Raw genomic sequence first — 18,121 nt, 5'->3', positions numbered from 1 at the left:
GAGCTGGAGTGCATTTTTTCTGTCCTAGTCTTTGGCATTTTGATCAATTCATTCGATCGTGATGACATATCCTGTGTTTGTAGTAGCTCGATACTCTTTTATGGTTTCTTGAGAGATGGGAAAGTAGCAAAAAATTTAGCGACTGTATGTACATCGGCAACGGGAGTATATTCAGCATTCTGATCTGTTGAATCTATGAGCAAGTTCCACAGATAAAATTCAATATTTTCTTTGGAAACATTTCCAAGATGGAAACATTTGACTTTGACAAATATATGCATTGAATGCCATATAGGAGAATTGGCAGTATCAGCGAGTTGAATAGGCATGTTTTAGCTCCCATGCTCACATTGTAAGCAATGTTTCTTCGGAGTAAATGAATGAAGCTGTCTGTTTTAGCTATCCGTTTGTTGATGTTAGCGTTCCAGTTTAGTTCTGAGGGCAGTAGGATTCCTAACTCTCTAATTTTGTTTTACTATTCAGCACTACACCGAAGAGATTGAAGGAGTGATCATTACCACGGAGTGTGACTTTGGCATGCTTGTCCAGGGCAAATTCCATCTTGTTCAATCTAAACCAGTTTTCGATGGAATGCAGGTCTCTTTGAATTTGAGCTGGAGTGCGGTTTATTGGAAGAACTTTGAGATCATCCGCAAAGAGATATTTTTCAATGAAAATAACAAACTCAGGTAGATCCTCAGTATAGAAGGCAACAATTTCACTGCTACTATCGTCGCGGAGTGCTTTGTCTTTCCTTTTACAGGAAAGACAGCACGTTCGTTACTGTGGATTTTTTGTCGAACAAATCCGTGTTGAAGTGTGCTGAGAAATTTTGAGAAATGATTGTACAATGCATCATACAGGTATTTTGCAGTCAAGGTTTAATAGTGAGATTGGCCGATAGTATTTGACGAGGTACTCTTCATCTATTTTGTGGATTGGTGTTACCGCGGCAGTTTTTCTGCAGGTGGGTATTTTTCGTAATCTCTTGATGTTCTTGAGCATCACATGGAGCGCGCTTATCATGCCTGAACTGGATAGAACCTGAAATACAGGGAAGTTGCCTTGCCAAAAAGTTAGAATTGAAGAAGGGTTCATCCGAAGACCGGAAACTTAGAGTAATCAGATACTTAATGGAACATAATAACGTAAGCGTTATAAGAACTATTGCGCAAAAATTCACTTGTATTCTCTTAGTCAGATTTCTAACCAAGTTGCTGTTACCAGCCTAATTTTCTGATCTTTGCGAAATTTGATGCAAGGGGAACACGGGGAGAATACAACTATACATTTTAAACAGCAATTTTAAGGGACAAATGTAATCATAATAATAGAACAAGGTTGAATAAATGGTCTCGAAAGCTTTATTTGGATCATGAATAGAATGAACTTCAGAAAAATTAGCGTAATCTACGGAGACATACTGAGCTTGCTTCCGCGTTTTACATGGGAATATTTTGCTGAATGGCAAGCAGGATTAAACATTATTAGGGACAAAACTATTAAAATCTCGCGGTAGATTTAAGTAGGCCCCAGGATGTTGAAAATGTAGATTCTCAAAAACCGTCTAAATGTGGTTCTCGAACTTTTTGGTCTGTGTCAGAAGTTTTTGATCTGGTAACTTCTCTAGTTAAGGGTTTGCGACCTGACAAAATGCTGCTTCAATTTCCGCCAATTATGGGGCAATTAATTGTGTCGTTCCAATCAATTATTGCAATTAAAATAGAGTAACCAGTCAATTATTGCAATCAATTAATTGCCAATTATTGCAATTACAATTAATTTTTCCGAATCCCTGGTCGGTCTACGTCGTCCTTCACCAATCACGTGTATAAAATTATTTAACAAGTTGATCACAATAATTAGTCTACATCAAAACAATTCTGCGAAATTTTGTTTTTAAATTTCGGAAAACCACGAGATGTTCATCGGTAGTCAAAAGATTTTCTCGGTTGCTTTTGTGCGGCGTTAAGCTATTATTTATGACGTCAGGTGAAAAGATAATGTTGTGGGCAGGTCTGTTTTGGAACATCTTTAGAGGCTCCTTCGCTTCGAAGTTAAGGGATAAACCAAAAGCAAGCTGTAACTGGACTTATTTCGTATTTGAATTTCTGTCGTATCTCAAAAGACTCGGGGCATACTTTGGCAAAGGAGCTGGCAACAACAACTTATATAACTGGGGACCATCACGGCTGTCTCAGGAAATAACTTTATCTGTTTAGTTTGTTTTAAACGGGCTTGACTAGTTCAATGAACGCGAACTTTTTTGATTTAGAAAACTACTTTTTTCTTTCCTACGTTTGATGAGAACAAACAACAATGCCTCAGCCTATATGTACACCAAACCCTAAAGTTTACGTCATCGATGTTGAAACAAATATAAACAAATAGCTAATCAAATGTACGGCGCTTGATGATTGCCAGTTTTTTCGGATCTTTTCCGTTTGTGTACGTTATGCGCCCCCAGTTACAGAGCACATGCCATTAAATAGTAAAACATCATGTAACAATATGGCACTTGCGTCTGGGGGGTGCAAATAATATGCGCCCACTAAGCTGGGGGGCACAAACGGGAAAGATCCGTTTTTTCAATTTATGTATTGAAATGTCCTCCTATTCTAATAAAAATCATAATGCATTTAACAGATTCATATTCATTCGAATTCAAATTCATTTAACAATTAACTGTTGAATTATGGCTCAACTAGTGACTCTGTCCTTGAGCTGATTTTTAATGTACCAAAACAATGCTTAGAATAATAATTTTCAAATGTCCGCGTGATAGATCTACTTCGTTGTTTCACTCCGTGTTGGCGAATGACGTTTTTCAATTTTGTTTTCTTGAGATTAGACAGTATGATGGAAATCAGAAAACTTAAGTACTAATGATTAGCAGCATAGATGTCCAATATAAATGTGATTTAAGAATTAATTGCCATTGCAAGCTGTGTCTCATGAATATATTCTGCTTCAAAAAACATCTTGTGATGTTTCTTCTGTTCCTAGTGGTATCGAATTCAATCTTTGAAGATTTTTTCTTTCGGTTTTGTCATACTCTGCAGCCCTATATTTTGCTGTGTTCCATTTAATCAAAGAGAACTAATTTTGATGGCTTCTTTTGGTCTTAGTGTTCTCCTATTCTAATAAAAATAATAATACATTTAAAGATTCATATTCATTCGAATTCAAATTTAAATGTCCTCCTATTCTAATAAAAATCATAATACATTTAACAGATTCATATTCATTCGAATTCAAATTCATTTAACTTATCAAGACTGAGCTCAGAACGAAGTGGCCTCAGTCTTGATAAGTTCCTCCGCGTATCAGACATTCGGTAAGTAATATATTTTTCTTTTTTTTTGTTTCACCCATCTTTTCGAAAAATTCATGCGGACTTTCAGGATCACGGTCTCGAGAATATATTCTGCTTCAAAAAAGATTTTGTGATGTTTCTTCTGTTCCGAGTGGTATCGAATTCAATCTTTGAAGATTTTTTCTTTTGGTTTTGTCATACTCTGCAGCCCTATGTTTTGCTGTGTTCCATTTAATCAAAGAGAACTAATTTTGATGGCTTGTTTTGGTCTTTCAGTGTCCTCCTATTGTAATAAAAATCGTAATACGTTTAACAGATTCATATTCATTCGAATTCAAATTTAAATGTGCTCCTATTCTAATAAAAATCATAATACATTTAACAGATTCAGATTCATTCGAATTCAAGTTCATTTAACACATTCATTTAACTTATCAAGACTAAGCTCAGAACGAAGTGGCCTCAGTCTTGATAAGTTCCTCCGCGTATCAGACATTCCGTAAATTATATATTTTTGTTTTTTTTTGGTTTCACCCATCTTTTCGAAAAATTCATGCGGACTTTCAGGATCACGGTCTCGAGAATATATTCTGCTTCAAAAAAGATTTTGTGATGTTTCTTCTGTTCCGAGTGGTATCGAATTCAATCTACGAAGATTTTTTCTTTTGGTTTTGTCATACCCCGCAGCCCTATGTTTTGCTGTGTTCCATTTAATCAAAGAACTAATTTTGATGGTTGTTTTGGTCTTCAGTGTCCTTCTATTCTAATAAAAATCATAATACGTTTAACAGATTCATATTCATTCGAATTCAAATTTAAATGTGCTCCTATTCTAATAAAAATCATAATACTTTTAACAGATTCATATTCATTCGAATTCAAGTTCATTTAACACATTCATTTAACTTATCAAGACTAAGCTCAGAACGAAGTGGCCTCAGTCTTGATAAGTTCCTCCGCGTATCAGACATTCCGTAAATTATATATTTTTGTTTTTTTTTGGTTTCACCCATCTTTTCGAAAAACTTATGCAGACTTTCAGGATCACGGTCTCAAGAATATATTCTGCTTCAAAAAAGATTTTGTGATGTTTCTTCTGTTCCGAGTGGTATCGAATTCAATCTATGAAGATTTTTTCTTTTGGTTTTGTCATACTCTGCAGCCCTATGTTTTGCTGTGTTCCATTTAATTAAAGAGAACTAATTTTGATGGCTTGTTTTGGTCTTTCAGTGTCCTCCTATTCTAATAAAAATCGTAATACGTTTAACAGATTCATATTCATTCGAATTCAAATTTAAATGTGCTCCTATTCTAATAAAAATCATAATACTTTTAACAGATTCATATTCATTCGAATTCAAGTTCATTTAACACATTCATTTAACTTATCAAGACTAAGCTCAGAACGAAGTGGCCTCAGTCTTGATAAGTTCCTCCGCGTATCAGACATTCCGTAAATTATATATTTTTGTTTTTTTTTTGGTTTCACCCATCTTTTCGAAAAATTCATGCGGACTTTCAGGATCACGGTCTCGAGAATATATTCTGCTTCAAAAAAGATTTTGTGATGTTTCTTCTGTTCCGAGTGGTATCGAATTCAATCTACAAAGATTTTTTCTTTTGGTTTTGTCATACCCTGCAGCCCTATGTTTTGCTGTGTTCCATTTAATCAAAGAGAACTAATTTTGATGGCTTGTTTTGGTCTTTCAGTGATTTTGATGGTGACAAAATGGAAATCAAAGTCTATGTTCTGTTTGCGAATTTTGAGTCCAAGTATAAATGCAAACCATTAGGATTTACAGCAGCGCTCTTAGAGTGCGCTTATTTACGCTACCAAGAGATTGACGCTAATTTTTACTTGGAGGTAAGGAAAATTATTCTAACATTTGACAGTAGTCTGCTTTGTATACTTGCTATTATGCCAGTAGATTTAGGGTGATGAGAATGCATGGCTGGCTTGCAGTTTATATGAGCAGTACAAAGAGAGCTCAGAACGAAGTGGCCTCAGTCTTGATAAGTTCCTCCGCGTATCAGACATTCGGTAAATTATATATTTTTGTTTTTTTTGGGGTTTCATCCATCTTTTCGAAAAATTTATGTGGACTTTCAGGATCACGGACTTCTTCAATAAAATGAGCAATTGGATGGAAATGGCGGCTTCAACACCCACATTTCAAGAGCACGTTAATGGCTTGAAAGACATGTATAATTGCAGTATGACTATCTTCAGGCGTTATCGAGTTATGTTCTGGGACATTTTTGACAGCGTTGAACGGCACGATGATCTGGAAAGTAACATGTATGTACGTAGCAGCCTTTTTGATATTTCGTTACGCTTTTTGTTTGTTTTCTTCTCAAATTTGGGTTTTATATTCGTGGTTTTTTTGTTTTCTTGATAGTTTTTTATCAAGATTTTCATTGCAAAAATGATCTTGCAACTTTGCAACTTTTCGCCTTTTTATAGGACCTTCTTGAGCTTAGATGAGCTGTTCTACATAGTCTGGCTACTGCACATTCAGATCAAAGGTATTATTTTGAATTATAGAATTATGAAGCTTCTTCTCCGTTGTGCCCCCCCCCCCCCCCCCGGACGTTATGCTCCCCCCCCCCCCCCCCAAGTTACAGAGATTGGCACGTGCGTTTGGGTGCAAATATACCCACTAATTTGGGGAGGAAGGAGGGTCGGGTGAGGTGGGCAAAAGGAAAAGATAGAATTATAATGTATTATTATAAATTTAAATTATATTTTGAATGCAAGATTTATCAATACTTGGGAATGAATGTTCTGAATATCGTTTCTCATGCTTACTGTGGAAGTATAATAATTTTCAGCGTCTCTGGGAAATATCAGGGATGATTTGGCGACCAGTGCTCAGTTATTGCTTTGCTGCCTGGATTTTGTGGCCTGTAGTTTGATTCAGACCGGTCGCACAGATCTCTTCAAAGCTATTGTTCTAGGTAAGTAGAGATTGTTTCTTCGATTTTTCTTCTGACCTTTATAACTTTTTGTCCGCAAGAATGGGATAAACAGGTAAAGCCTGAGCGGCATTAAGTGACTGAACAGCTCTGTATGAGCCGTACGCTTTTACTAGTCTCCTAAGTATGCGATTCACCAAAATTGTTTTAAGAAGACAATTTCATGGCGTAAAGGGCGGTTGTTAATTAATAGCCGCAAAGCGATAGCTGGGGCTCTTATTGGCTTTATCTTGGTTGTTTACAATTCAAATAATTTAAATTTATTTGGGGTGCTGTCTTTTTTTAAAGATCTGTGGTTTTCATGATTTTTAAGTCAAATTGAAGTGATGGTTTTGGTCACACTGAACAGAAAGTGGAGCGAAAGAGCAAGTGGTTGTGGGCTGTGAATTTTCTTTGCTTCAATTTCAAGGTAGTGTGAGAAAACGGTGTTTGAACGAAAATTCGCTTTCTCGCTCATCCTTTATTGTTCCTATGCGGGATTTTAACCGTGAGGATCTGATTTTTTTCTAAATGGTTTTCCTTATCCCTTCATTGTCCATTCTAGGTCTATTTTTTTGTTTAGTCAATGAAAATTCTTTGAATTGTGTCAGCACTTGTTCTGCTGTATTTTTCATCAAGATTTTTGTTACGACCATATGACGGCAGAATCAATTGAAATCGCTTTTTGTTCATTCGTTAATGCAAATTTCACTGAATTGCTTGCGTGACGTCAGTTTTAACTCTTAGTAGAGTGTTTTTTTGTTCATTTGGTTGATAAAGTTTTTGGTCAAACGAGACCTATCTCAAAAATGACTGCCTCATTCTGAATTTGACTTTCCTTTACTTTAAGGAGATGTAGCTGTCGGACAGAGCGGCAATTCGCCGGTAATTTTGGCACGATACAGGCGCTTATTGCCGTTTTTAACTGGTACCCTAGATTGCATTTGTATCTTAATAATAATAGGTATTTTAATAGTAGTGTGTGACTGCCTACCCACAGCTTGCTTGTGGTGCGGCGACCTTTCTGCATCTACGCCGTGGTGAATGACTTGTGTTCACCGGATTAATGGGGACCAGGAGGGGCATCGTCAACATCAGGGGAAAGAGGCAAGGAAGGCGGATTATTCTGTGCAGTGCGGTCGTGTAGGACTGATTGAATCAAGTCCAGCCATTTGGCTACCTCTACTGGTCTTTCCCACAGGTCAATTAATTTCAGGTCCGTGGTATTCTTACTGCAATGAAAATGTTGTTTACATCATGTGGTGCTACATCACATTTGGGACAGCGGTCATCAACATTGTTACAGATCCTACTCAAGTAAGAGTTTAGCAGGGGACAGTATCCAGTTCTCAGTTGCGCTAGTCGGTTACGTGCAATTCGTGGCAACGTTTGTTCTTCTTCTGCTATCTCTGAGGGAGGTGTACCTAGTTGCTTGCTGTCTTTGTTCAACTGAGTATGGACCGTGTGTCGGTGGCTCCTTTTGAGCGCATTTTTGTATTGTTTGCGATTTAATTGCTCTTTATTGTTTGTGTTGGTTCACGCGGTCCCTATAAGTATCATTTAGTGTCGGTCTCTTGGGACGAAGAGTGGTTGACGAGGTGGTTTCATAATCAGCACGATGGCTCTGATAACTGCCAAATAGCAATTGCTCTGCTAACATTTCAATGCGAGCCTTGACAGGCAGAAGTTCACCCACATTGTGTAAGTCATTGATGTCAGACATTTTTACAGAGCCAGTAATTGTGCGAAGAGCAATGATTTGTTTGGTATTCAGATGGTTCCAGTTTGTATTGCTAATTGTGGAAGGCCAAATGGGAGTCGTAGTTCAGGACGCTTTGACCAATAGCTTTGTAAGTCACTGAGGGTGTCTGTTTTGTGCATCCCCAGTCGCTACCAGCAATCTTTTTCAGTATGTTTGCGCTTTTGTAATTTCTTTTTGGTGCTTCTTACATGAGCATACTATCGAAGGTGGCGCTCAGTACTTTGACTTTGGACTTTACTGGTATTGGTGAATTGTTGATGGTAAGGTTTGGGTCAAACTTGGCATCCTTGCTCCAGGTTGTGAACACGGTTGCACTTGATTTTTAAGCAGATAACTCAAGTTTTGTTGATTTTAGCCAGTCCTGTAATGTGTTTAGGTATGGGGTTGTTATGTCACGTAAATTTTCAATTTGTGGGTGACATGTAGTTAAAGTTATATCATCAGCGTACGACGTGATGTTTATATTTTTGGGGGTAGAGGCAGCTTGCTCATGTGGTTGTTGAAGAGCATTGGCGATAATACACCACCTTGGGGGACACCATGTTTGACTTTTCTCTTCTTCGATTTTTTATTATATTCTACGTAACAAAAACTGCCTTGTAAGTATGAAGCGACCCATCTTTTAGCGCTGTTCTGTATTGGTGCCTCGAGTATGTCTCTTAGTAATAGGTTGTAATCAATCGTGTCGAAAGCGGCGGTGAGGTACGATTGCAAGGTTTCTTTTGATTAAGGCTTCTCTGTATGTTGTTGGTGGCAATGTTGAGAGCTGTTGTTGTAGAGTGCTCAGGTCTAAAGCCATGCTGATGTTCTTTTAGTGAATATTCTTTAAAGTCACTCAGTAGGAGTTTTTCTTAGTTCTCAAGTATGGACGCCTCTACGCGGCAGAACTACGAGCGGGCAACCGCTCCCAGTCTCCATACACACTGTACACAGACTGCGAGAAACTGATTTTTGCGGCGGGATCAGGCAAGCCCAGTCTCTCTGGTCCCTAGTATGCATTTGACTTTAAGAAGATAAGCTAAAATTAGTGTGTGTCACGCTAATTGAAGGGTATTTGAGAGCAGCTGATAGAAGCGACATTAATTTTTACAGGTTCTTAATCAAAATGTAACATTTAATTAAAGAGTATTCTTTTTCGGTTTCTATTACTATCTTTTTGTTAATGCAGATCTACGAAGCTATTACGGCTATTTTCAGGCAGTCTGCCAGCTCTGTTCCTAAAAGCTTGATCCCCTTCACTCTTAACTTAATAACACCTCTCCCCAACTATGGGTGAATATCGACTGATCCGGGGTGTTTGCAGCTCTTCGTCTACGCATTTTTATATTCCAATTTTATCAATAAAACAACGATAAATTGATATGAATACAAATGAAGATTATTGAAAGTCAAAGAATGGACGTCAAAACAGAAAAAATATTGTGATTACATTTAGATACGTTGGAGTTCCGCGACTCTGCAAATAATAAGCTCCAAAGTGGAATGATACCACACTTTTCGAATGTCCTGGAGCTTCTCTGTCGCAAACACGGAGGAGGACAGTTAACAGAATGTCATACAGTACGACAACACTGGTTCAGACCACACATTGTGAAGTTAGCAAGCGAAGGAGCTCTAACAGTTGATGATGGAAATTTTGTTTCCCTGTTTACTTCCAAAGAAACTTACTTCGCTAACAGGTTTGATGTCAAAGTCATATATTTGATTGGGTATTTTATGACCGCACAGAATTTCAACATGTCCGAGGCACCGTAGTTCAATTTCTGCTTTGATTAATGCCTCTTTGATGAAACAACGATATGTAATGATTGGCTTTTAATGCTGTTTTATTGCTCTTGAACGAAGTTTGACGCATCATTGTAGTCATGTGTCTTTTAGGTAAAGTTTTTACTTGACCGTTTTCATTTTTCGAGTAACTTTCAAATCTGTTCTCTCGTTCACAGTTTTGAGCAGCTGAACTCAAGTGGCGACTGTCTTCTACCAGAAGCCAAATGAAAACCGAGCTGTAATTGGTTTCATTTTATTGATTCAAATCTCACTGAAGCAGGTTGCAATAGAATCGCGCCACCGCCTGTTGTGTGAGAGCAATTTGTCCGGCGCGAGTCGATTGTTCTTTCACGAAACTAAGGCGAAATTTACCTCTGAAGTTTAACAAGCTGTAGTGAGTGTGATGGTATTCTCGTACACAGAAAACTATGATTTTTTCATTTTGTAATTTACTGCTGTTTTTACCACCAAAACCAGAAATTTTGGAACTTAGAATGCTGACTTGAAATAAATAATGATTTCAGAAATTATCTCGACACCAGTTACGAGCTTCTAATTCATAAGGCTGGCCTCATTGACGAGCGAGTGTTCGTCCGGGAAGCAGTAACGGGAGATTCCTCGTCATTTAGTATTCTGCCAATTTTCGACGACGTGAACGATAACTCGCGCAGGTGTGACAAGGATCCAAAAAATTGCGAAAGTGACCTCTCTGGAATTGTACGGTTGCAATCATTGCTTTATGGTTACTCGAATTCTCCAAGTCATGACTTGCTTCGTATTCTTGAAGACTGCTCTCCAGTGACCGTATCAAATGTGCTGCAGCGCGTGACTGAATTTGGAAACAAGTTTACGAAGTGTAGTCAGTTGGTGAGCTTTTTAATGCTAGGAATATTTGCCTCGATCCCTACTCTCCGGAAGCATTTTGATTTATTAGGGTCTGCTGTATGTGTTCGAGTGAGCTCGTTGCGGATCCTTGGTGATACTGTATCTTTTAAATGATCTGTATCACCAGAATAAGTTCACAATTCAATATAGGTTTTAAGCAACATGGTAATGAGAAATGCCGACAAGATTCTGATCTGTCGACAAGTCATTCTCATTCGGAAGTGATCAAAGCATCACTATAAAACAATTACAATTGGTGGGACTTCGGATTGTTATTTTAATCCTCATTTTTAGTTTGTTCGGCGGTGACCGGTCAAATTTTTGCGGTGGGTAATTTAACTTAATTTTTGTTTCCAATTAACCTTTTCAGTGAGATGAAGTTGATACATGTGCTCCGTCGTAAACGTCAGTTAGACAATTTGTGTTAAGTTTATCTGATTTTGGAACAATGAAAATTTTTGATGTCTTCTTGCGCTGGGAGTGAAAGTTTATCCAGAAATGCCTGACGTCCAAATCGTTCATTTGGATCAGTTGCTTTTCCCCCCAGTAATGAGAAAGTATAAAAGCCTGAAAGCATTCGATTGATGTGCAGTTTTCTTAAAGTCTTACTAGTCTCTCAGCCTAGGGTTAACCGGAACTGCTCAGTTATTAATTGCTCTCGAACAACGTTTGAAGCAATAATTCTAATTGAATGTAATTGTAGTTGTTCTAGAAGATGCTGGAATTTCTTGCGTAACTTTTTCACACCTCTGAATTGTATTGGGGCGCTGTATTTTACGATTCGAAGAGGAGTATTGGTGGTGCGTTTTTTTTTGTGTTTTTGATCGGTAATTTTGTTAGTGTATTTGAAACAAGAAGTGAAATGCGTGAAAGCAAAGTGTTTGGTCAAATTGCTGAAGAGCTGTGAGAAGAGAGTGTGTGTTTTCATGTTGATTATTTGAGAGAGAGAGAGCGAGAAAAGTACGCGAGGAAAAATCTCCCATAGGGCGTCTTAACTCCCATTTTTTCAGTCAAAGGTGTTTCGCTCAATTATCTAATAGTGCGCCTGGAAGTTTTTTTGACCATCTAAAACGAATTTTACACTGTTGTCAATTTTCAGCTATTTTATCATTTTGCTTTATTTTAAGCTTTGTCAGCAATTTTTCTATTCTTCAAATTTAAATAGCGTTTGGAGCGTTTTGTGGGTTAAATCGGTTTTGGTGTTCTTCTTGCACTTTTGGTTGTCTCTCAAGTCCATTAGTATTAACTTAGAGTTGTTTTTGTTCAGGAAAATTGAGTAAAATTGAGCAAATTTCTGTCAGTTTTTAATTTTCCTATTCCAGTTTTCTGGTTCTTGTTGTCGTTTTTTTGATCAATTCTTTTTTAAGAGGAATTTTATAGGTGTTTTTACACTGAAGTTACTCTAAAAGCTAGACAGGGCACTCTTCACTGAAATAAGTCAGACAAATTTCTCATTTTTCAGGTTTTTTCTTTGCTTTTCTAACTTTCTAAATTTTTTTCTGCAATGTTTTGGTCGGATGTCTGATCCCGCAGAAAATTTAGTTGTAAATTCTCGAAATATTGTTTGAGAGCTTGCATTTTAACCGTTTTAGAGAGTTTTGTTTAATTTTTTCTAGGGAATATTGTTTTTCATTTTGTCCTTAGTTCCTCTGCACTCAATTTTATCGTTGCTCTATTTTTTCTTTGGTCCTTTTAGATTGTCTTTCAGTTCATACTATATTTTTGCAGACTAACTGTTTTTCGGTATTTCCAAGTCCTAAGTGTACTTTTTGAGTCTCAACTTGATGTAAATTTTATCAGATGCTTTTTGTTTTTGTCAATTTGTTTTCTTTTGTGACTGCTCCTGTCATTGTTTCAGACTGATTAGTGCAATGAATTAGGAGGTGCACCAAGTCAGTGGGGATTGCAGGCCTTCTACTGCGAGTCGTTTCCATATTTCGTCCGGCTATGTTTTTAAGATCTGTTCACAAGTTTTCTAGTTTTGTTAAGTAATATTGCAGTGATGGATTTGGTCACACCGAAACAGGAAGTGGAGCGAAATTGGAGTGGTTTTGCGGCGTGAAATGTTTTAAGCAGAGTGAGAAAATCGTGCTTGAACGATAATTTGGTTTTTCGCTTGTTTCAAAGTTTTTTCTAAATGATTTTAATTAATGTAATCTAATTATTGTCTATTCGAGGTTTAGTTTTTTATGTTTAGTCAATGAAAATTCTCGAGTTGTATGTCAGAACTTGTCCTGCGATGTTTTTAATAACGATACGTTCACACATTTTCAGATTTGAGGTCGAATTGGAGTAGTTATTTTGGTCACGCACTTAAAATTTTTTTGCACATATCTTTTATTTTTTCAATCCCAATAGGGATTTTGGGAATCAACGTTGGCTTTTTTTTGCAGTTTTGGGTGATCTGTACTCCTCTCGTGCTGAAATAAAGTCCGTTGGTATATGGGAGTATGAGCGAACGAAAATCAAAGCCTATGTAGCTCAGTGGTTAAGATGTTCGGATGCCAAAATGGAAGTCTGGGTTCGAACCCCGTCTGGGGAGGTTTTTGGGGAGTTTACACCACCTCTAAAATAAAGTTTCCATGTTTGTCGTTTTTGAGCGACATTCGGTTTATGTTCTGTGACACACACTTTTCGTCGGATATTATTGCGCTCCTATCAGTAATTGCTCTCGAACGAAGTTTGCTGTGTGTAATTTAACTTAATTTTTATTTCCAATTTACAATTTCAGTGAGATGAAGTTGATACATGTGCTCCGTCTTAAACGTCAGTTAGACAATTTGTGTTAAGTTTTATCTGATTTTGGAACAATGAAAGTTTTGGATGTCTTCTTGCGCTCAGAGTGAAAGTTTATCCAAAAATGCCTGACGTCCAAATCGTTCATTTGGATCAGTTGCTTTTCCCCCCAGTAATGAGAAAGTATAAAAGCCTGAAAGCATTCGATTGATGTGCAGTTTTCTTAAAGTCTTACTAGTCTCTCAGCCTAGGGTTAACCGGAACTGCTCAGTTATTAATTGCTCTCGAACAACGTTTGAAGCAATAATTCTATTTGTATGTAATTGTAGTTGTTCTAGATGCTGGAATTTCTTGCGTAACTTTTTCACACCTCTGAATTGTATTGGGGCGCTGTATTTTACGATTCGAAGAGGAGTATTGGTGGTGCGTTTTTTTTTGTGTTTTTGATCGGTAATTTTGTTAGTGTATTTGAAACAAGAAGTGAAATGCGTGGAAGCAAAGTGTTTGGTCAAATTGCTGAAGAGCTGTGAGAAGAGAGTGTGTGTTTTCATGTTGATTATTTGAGAGAGAGAGAGCGAGAAAAGTACGCGAGGAAAAATCTCCCATAGGGCGTCTTAACTCCCATTTTTATAGTTTTAACTACCATTTTTTCAGTCAAAGGTGTTTCGCTCAATTATCTAATAGTGCGCCTGGAAGTTTTTTTGACCATCTAAAACGAATTTTACACTGTTGTCAATTTTCAGCTATTTTATCATTTTGCTTTATTTTAAGCTTTGTCAGCAATTTTTCTATTCTTCAAATTTAAATAGCGTTTGGAGCGTTTTGTGGGTTAAATCGGTTTTGGTGTTCTTCTTGCACTTTTGGTTGTCTCTCAAGTCCATTAGTATTAACTTAGAGTTGTTTTTGTTCAGGAAAATCGAGTAAAATTGAGCAAATTTCTGTCAGTTTTTAATTTTCCTATTCCAGTTTTCTGGTTCTTGTTGTCGTTTTTTTGATCAATTCTTTTTTTAAGAGGAATTTTATAGGTGTTTTTACACTGAAGTTACTCTAAAAGCTAGACAGGGCACTCTTCACTGAAATAAGTCAGACAAATTTCTCATTTTTCAGGTTTTTTCTTTGCTTTTTTAACTTTCTAATTTTTTTTCTGCATTGTTTTGGTCGGATGTCTGATCCCGCAGAAAATTTAGTTGTAAATTCTCGAAATATTGTTTGAGAGCTTGCATTTTAACCGTTTTAGCGAGTTTTGTTTGATTTTTTCTAGGGAATATTGTTTTTCATTTTGTCCTTTGTTCCTCTGCACTCAATTTTATCGTTGCTCTATTTTTTCTTTGGTCCTTTTAGATTGTCTTTCAGTTCATACTATATTTTTGCAGACTAACTGTTTTTCGGTATTTCAAAGTCCTAACTGTACTTTTTGAGTCTCAACTTGATGTAAATTTTATCAGATGGTTTTTGTTTTTGTCAATTTGTTTTCTTTTGTGACTGCTCCTGTCATTGTTTCAGACTGATTAGTGCAATGAATTAGGAGGTGCACCAAGTCAGTGGGGATTGCAGGCCTTCTACTGCGAGTCGTTTCCATAATTCGTCCGGCTATGTTTTTAAGATCTGTTCACAAGTTTTCTAGTTTTGTTAAGTAATATTGGAGTGATGGATATGGTCACACCGAAACAGGAAGTGGAGCGAAATTAGAGTGGTTTTGCGGCGTGAAATGTTTTAAAGCAGAGTGAGAAAATCGTGCTTGAACGATAATTTGGTTTTTCGCTTGTTTCAAAGTTTTTTCTAAATGATTTTAATTAATGTAATCTAATTATTGTCTATTCGAGGTTTAGTTTTTTATGTTTAGTCAATGAAAATTCTCGAGTTGTATGTCAGAACTTGTCCTGCGATGTTTTTAATAACGATACGTTCACACATTTTCAGATTTGAGGTCGAATTGGAGTAGTTATTTTGGTCACGCACTTAAAATTTTTTTTGCACATATCTTTTATTTTTTCAATCCCAATAGGGATTTTGGGAATCAACGTTGGCTTTTTTTCAGTTTTGGGTGATCTGTACTCCTCTCGTGCTGAACTAAAGTCCGTTGGTATATGGGAGTATGAGCGAACGAAAATCAAAGCCTATGTAGCTCAGTGGTTAAGATGTTCGGATGCCAAAATGGAAGTCTGGGTTCGAACCCCGTCTGGGGAGGTTTTTGGGGAGTTTACACCACCTCTAAATTAAAGTTCCCATGTTTGTCGTTTTTGAGCGACATTCGGTTTATGTTCTGTGACACACACTTTTCGCCGGATATTATTGCGCTCCTATCAGTAATTGCTCTCGAACGAAGTTTGCGATGTGTAATTTAACTTAATTTTTATTTCCAATTAACAATTTCAGTGAGATGAAGTTGATACATGTGCTCCGTCGTAAACGTCAGTAAGAGAATTTGTGTTAAGTTTTATCTGATTTTGGAACAATGAAAGTTTTTGATGTCTTCTTGCGCTGGGAGTGAAAGTTTATCCAAAAATGCCTGACGTCCAAATCGTTCATTTGGATCAGTTGCTTTCCCCCCAGTAATGAGAAAGTAAAAAAGCCTGAGAGTATTTGATTGATGTGCCTTTTTCTTAAAGTCTTGGTAGTCTCTCAGCGTACGGTTAACCGCTCAGTTATTAAGCAATAATTCTAATTGTATGTAATTGTAGTTGTTCTAGAAGATGCTGGGATTTCTTTCGTAACTTTTTCACACCTCTGAATTGTATTGGGGCGCTGTATTTTACGATTCGAAGAGGAGTATTGGTGGTGCGTCTTTTTTTGTGTTTTTGATCGGTAATTTTGTTAGTGTATTTGAAACAAGAAGTGAAATGCGTGAAAGCAAAGTGTTTGGTCAAATTGCTGAAGAGCTGTGAGAAGAGAGTGTGTGTTTTCATGTTGATTATTTGAGAGAGAGAGAGAGCGAGAAAAGTACGCGAGGAAAAATCTCCCATAGGGCGTCTTAACTCCCATTTTTATAGTTTTAACTACCATTTTTTCAGTCAAAGGTGTTTGGCTCAATTATCTAATAGTGCGCCTGGAAGTTTTTTTGACCATCTAAAACGAATTTTACACTTGTCAATTTTCAGCTATTTTATCGTTTTGCTTTATTTTAAGCTTTGTCAGCAATTTTTCTGTTCTTCAAATTTAAATAGCGTTTGGAGTGTTTTGTGGGTAAAATCGGTTTTGGTGTTCTTCTAGCACTTTTGGTTGTCTCTCATGTCGATTAGTATTAACTTAGAGTTGTTTTTGTTCAAGAAAATCGAGTAAAATTGAGCAATTTCTGTCAGTTTTTGTTTTTCCGGTTCCAGTTTTCTGGTTCTTTTCGTCGTTTTTTTGATCAATAATTTTTAAGAGGAATTTTATAGGTTTTTTTACACTGAAGTTACTCTAAAAGCTAGACAGGGCACTCTTCACTGAAATAAGTCAGACAAATTTCTGATTTTTCAGGTTTTTTCTTTGCTTTTCTAACTTTCTAAACTTTTTTCTGAAATGTTTTGGTCGGATGACTGATCCCGCAGAAAATTTAGTTGTAAATTCTCCAAATACTGTTTGAGAGCTTGCATTTTAACCGTTTTAGCGAGTTTTGTTTGATTTTTTTCTAGGGAATATTGTTTTTCATCTTGTCCTTTGTTCCTCTGCCCTTTACTTTAAGGAGATAAGCTCAAGTTAGTGTGTTTCACGCTAATTGAAGGGTATTTGAGAGCAGCTGTTAGAAGCGACATTAATTGATACAGATTCTTAATCAAAATGTAACATTTATTTAAAAAGTATTGTTTTTTGGTCTCTTTCTTTTACTATCTTCTTGATAATGCAGATCTACAAAGCTGTTACGGCTATTTTCAGGCAGTCTGCCAGCTCTGTTCCTAAAAGCTTGACCCCCTTCTCTCTCAACTTAATAACATCTCTCCCGAACTATGGATGAGTATTGACTGGTCCGGAGTGTTCCCAGCTCTTCGTCTACACATTTTTATTTTCCAATTTTATCAATAAAACGAAGATAAATTGATATGAAAACGAATGAAGATTATTGAAAGTCAAAGAATGGACGTCAAAACAGAAAAGCAGACTACATTTTAGATACGTTGGAGGTCCGCGACTCTGCAAATAATAAGCTCCAAAGTGGAATGATACGACACTTTTCGAATGTCCTGGAGCTTCTCTGTCGCAAACACGGAGGAGGGCAGTTAACAGAATGCCAAACAATACGACAACACTGGTTCAGACCACACATTGTGAAGTTAGCAAGCGAAGGAGCTCTAACAGTTGATGATGGAAATTTTGTTTCCCTGTTTACTTCCGAAGAAACTTACTTCGCTAACAGGTTTGATGTCAAAATCATATATTTGATTGGGTATTTTATGACCGCACAGAATTTCAACATGTCCGAGGCACCGTAGTTCAAATTCTGCTTTGATTAATGCCTCTTTGATGAAACAACGATATGTAATGATTGGCTTTTAATGCTGTTTTATTGCTCTTGAACGAAGTTTGACGCATCATTGTAGTCATGTGTCATTTAGGTAAAGTTTTTACTTGACCGTTTTCATTTTTCGAGTAACTTTCAAATCTGTTCTCTCGTTCACAGTTTTGAGCAGCTGAACTCAAGTGGCGACTGTCTTCTACCAGAAGCCAAATGAAAACTGCGCTGTAATTGATTTCATTTTATTGATTCAAATCTCACTGAGGCA

General features: G+C 36.9%; 1 protein-coding gene across 1 annotated transcript in view; it reads left to right on the top strand.

The window, feature by feature from the left end:
* The first annotated feature begins 5,030 nt into the window (after nucleotides 1-5,030).
* The window catches only part of LOC142344460 (retinoblastoma-like protein 1), a 55,349-nt gene continuing 42,258 nt past the window's right edge, over nucleotides 5,031-18,121 (top strand). Inside the window, exons 1-6 of the mRNA XM_075396119.1 lie at nucleotides 5,031-5,180; nucleotides 5,251-5,357; nucleotides 5,427-5,615; nucleotides 5,781-5,842; nucleotides 6,149-6,274; nucleotides 9,469-9,712. Of these exons, the coding sequence (XP_075252234.1) occupies nucleotides 5,046-5,180; nucleotides 5,251-5,357; nucleotides 5,427-5,615; nucleotides 5,781-5,842; nucleotides 6,149-6,274; nucleotides 9,469-9,712 (863 nt within the window). The 5' untranslated portion in view covers nucleotides 5,031-5,045. The remainder of the gene's footprint in view (nucleotides 5,181-5,250; nucleotides 5,358-5,426; nucleotides 5,616-5,780; nucleotides 5,843-6,148; nucleotides 6,275-9,468; nucleotides 9,713-18,121) is intronic.

Source organism: Convolutriloba macropyga, chromosome 8 (genome assembly GCF_964194025.1).
Source record: "Convolutriloba macropyga chromosome 8, txConMacr16.3, whole genome shotgun sequence".
NCBI lineage: Eukaryota > Metazoa > Xenacoelomorpha > Acoela > Convolutidae > Convolutriloba > Convolutriloba macropyga.
The sequence above is the reverse complement of the archived record's forward strand: the minus strand, read 5'-3'. Positions and strand labels throughout refer to the sequence as shown.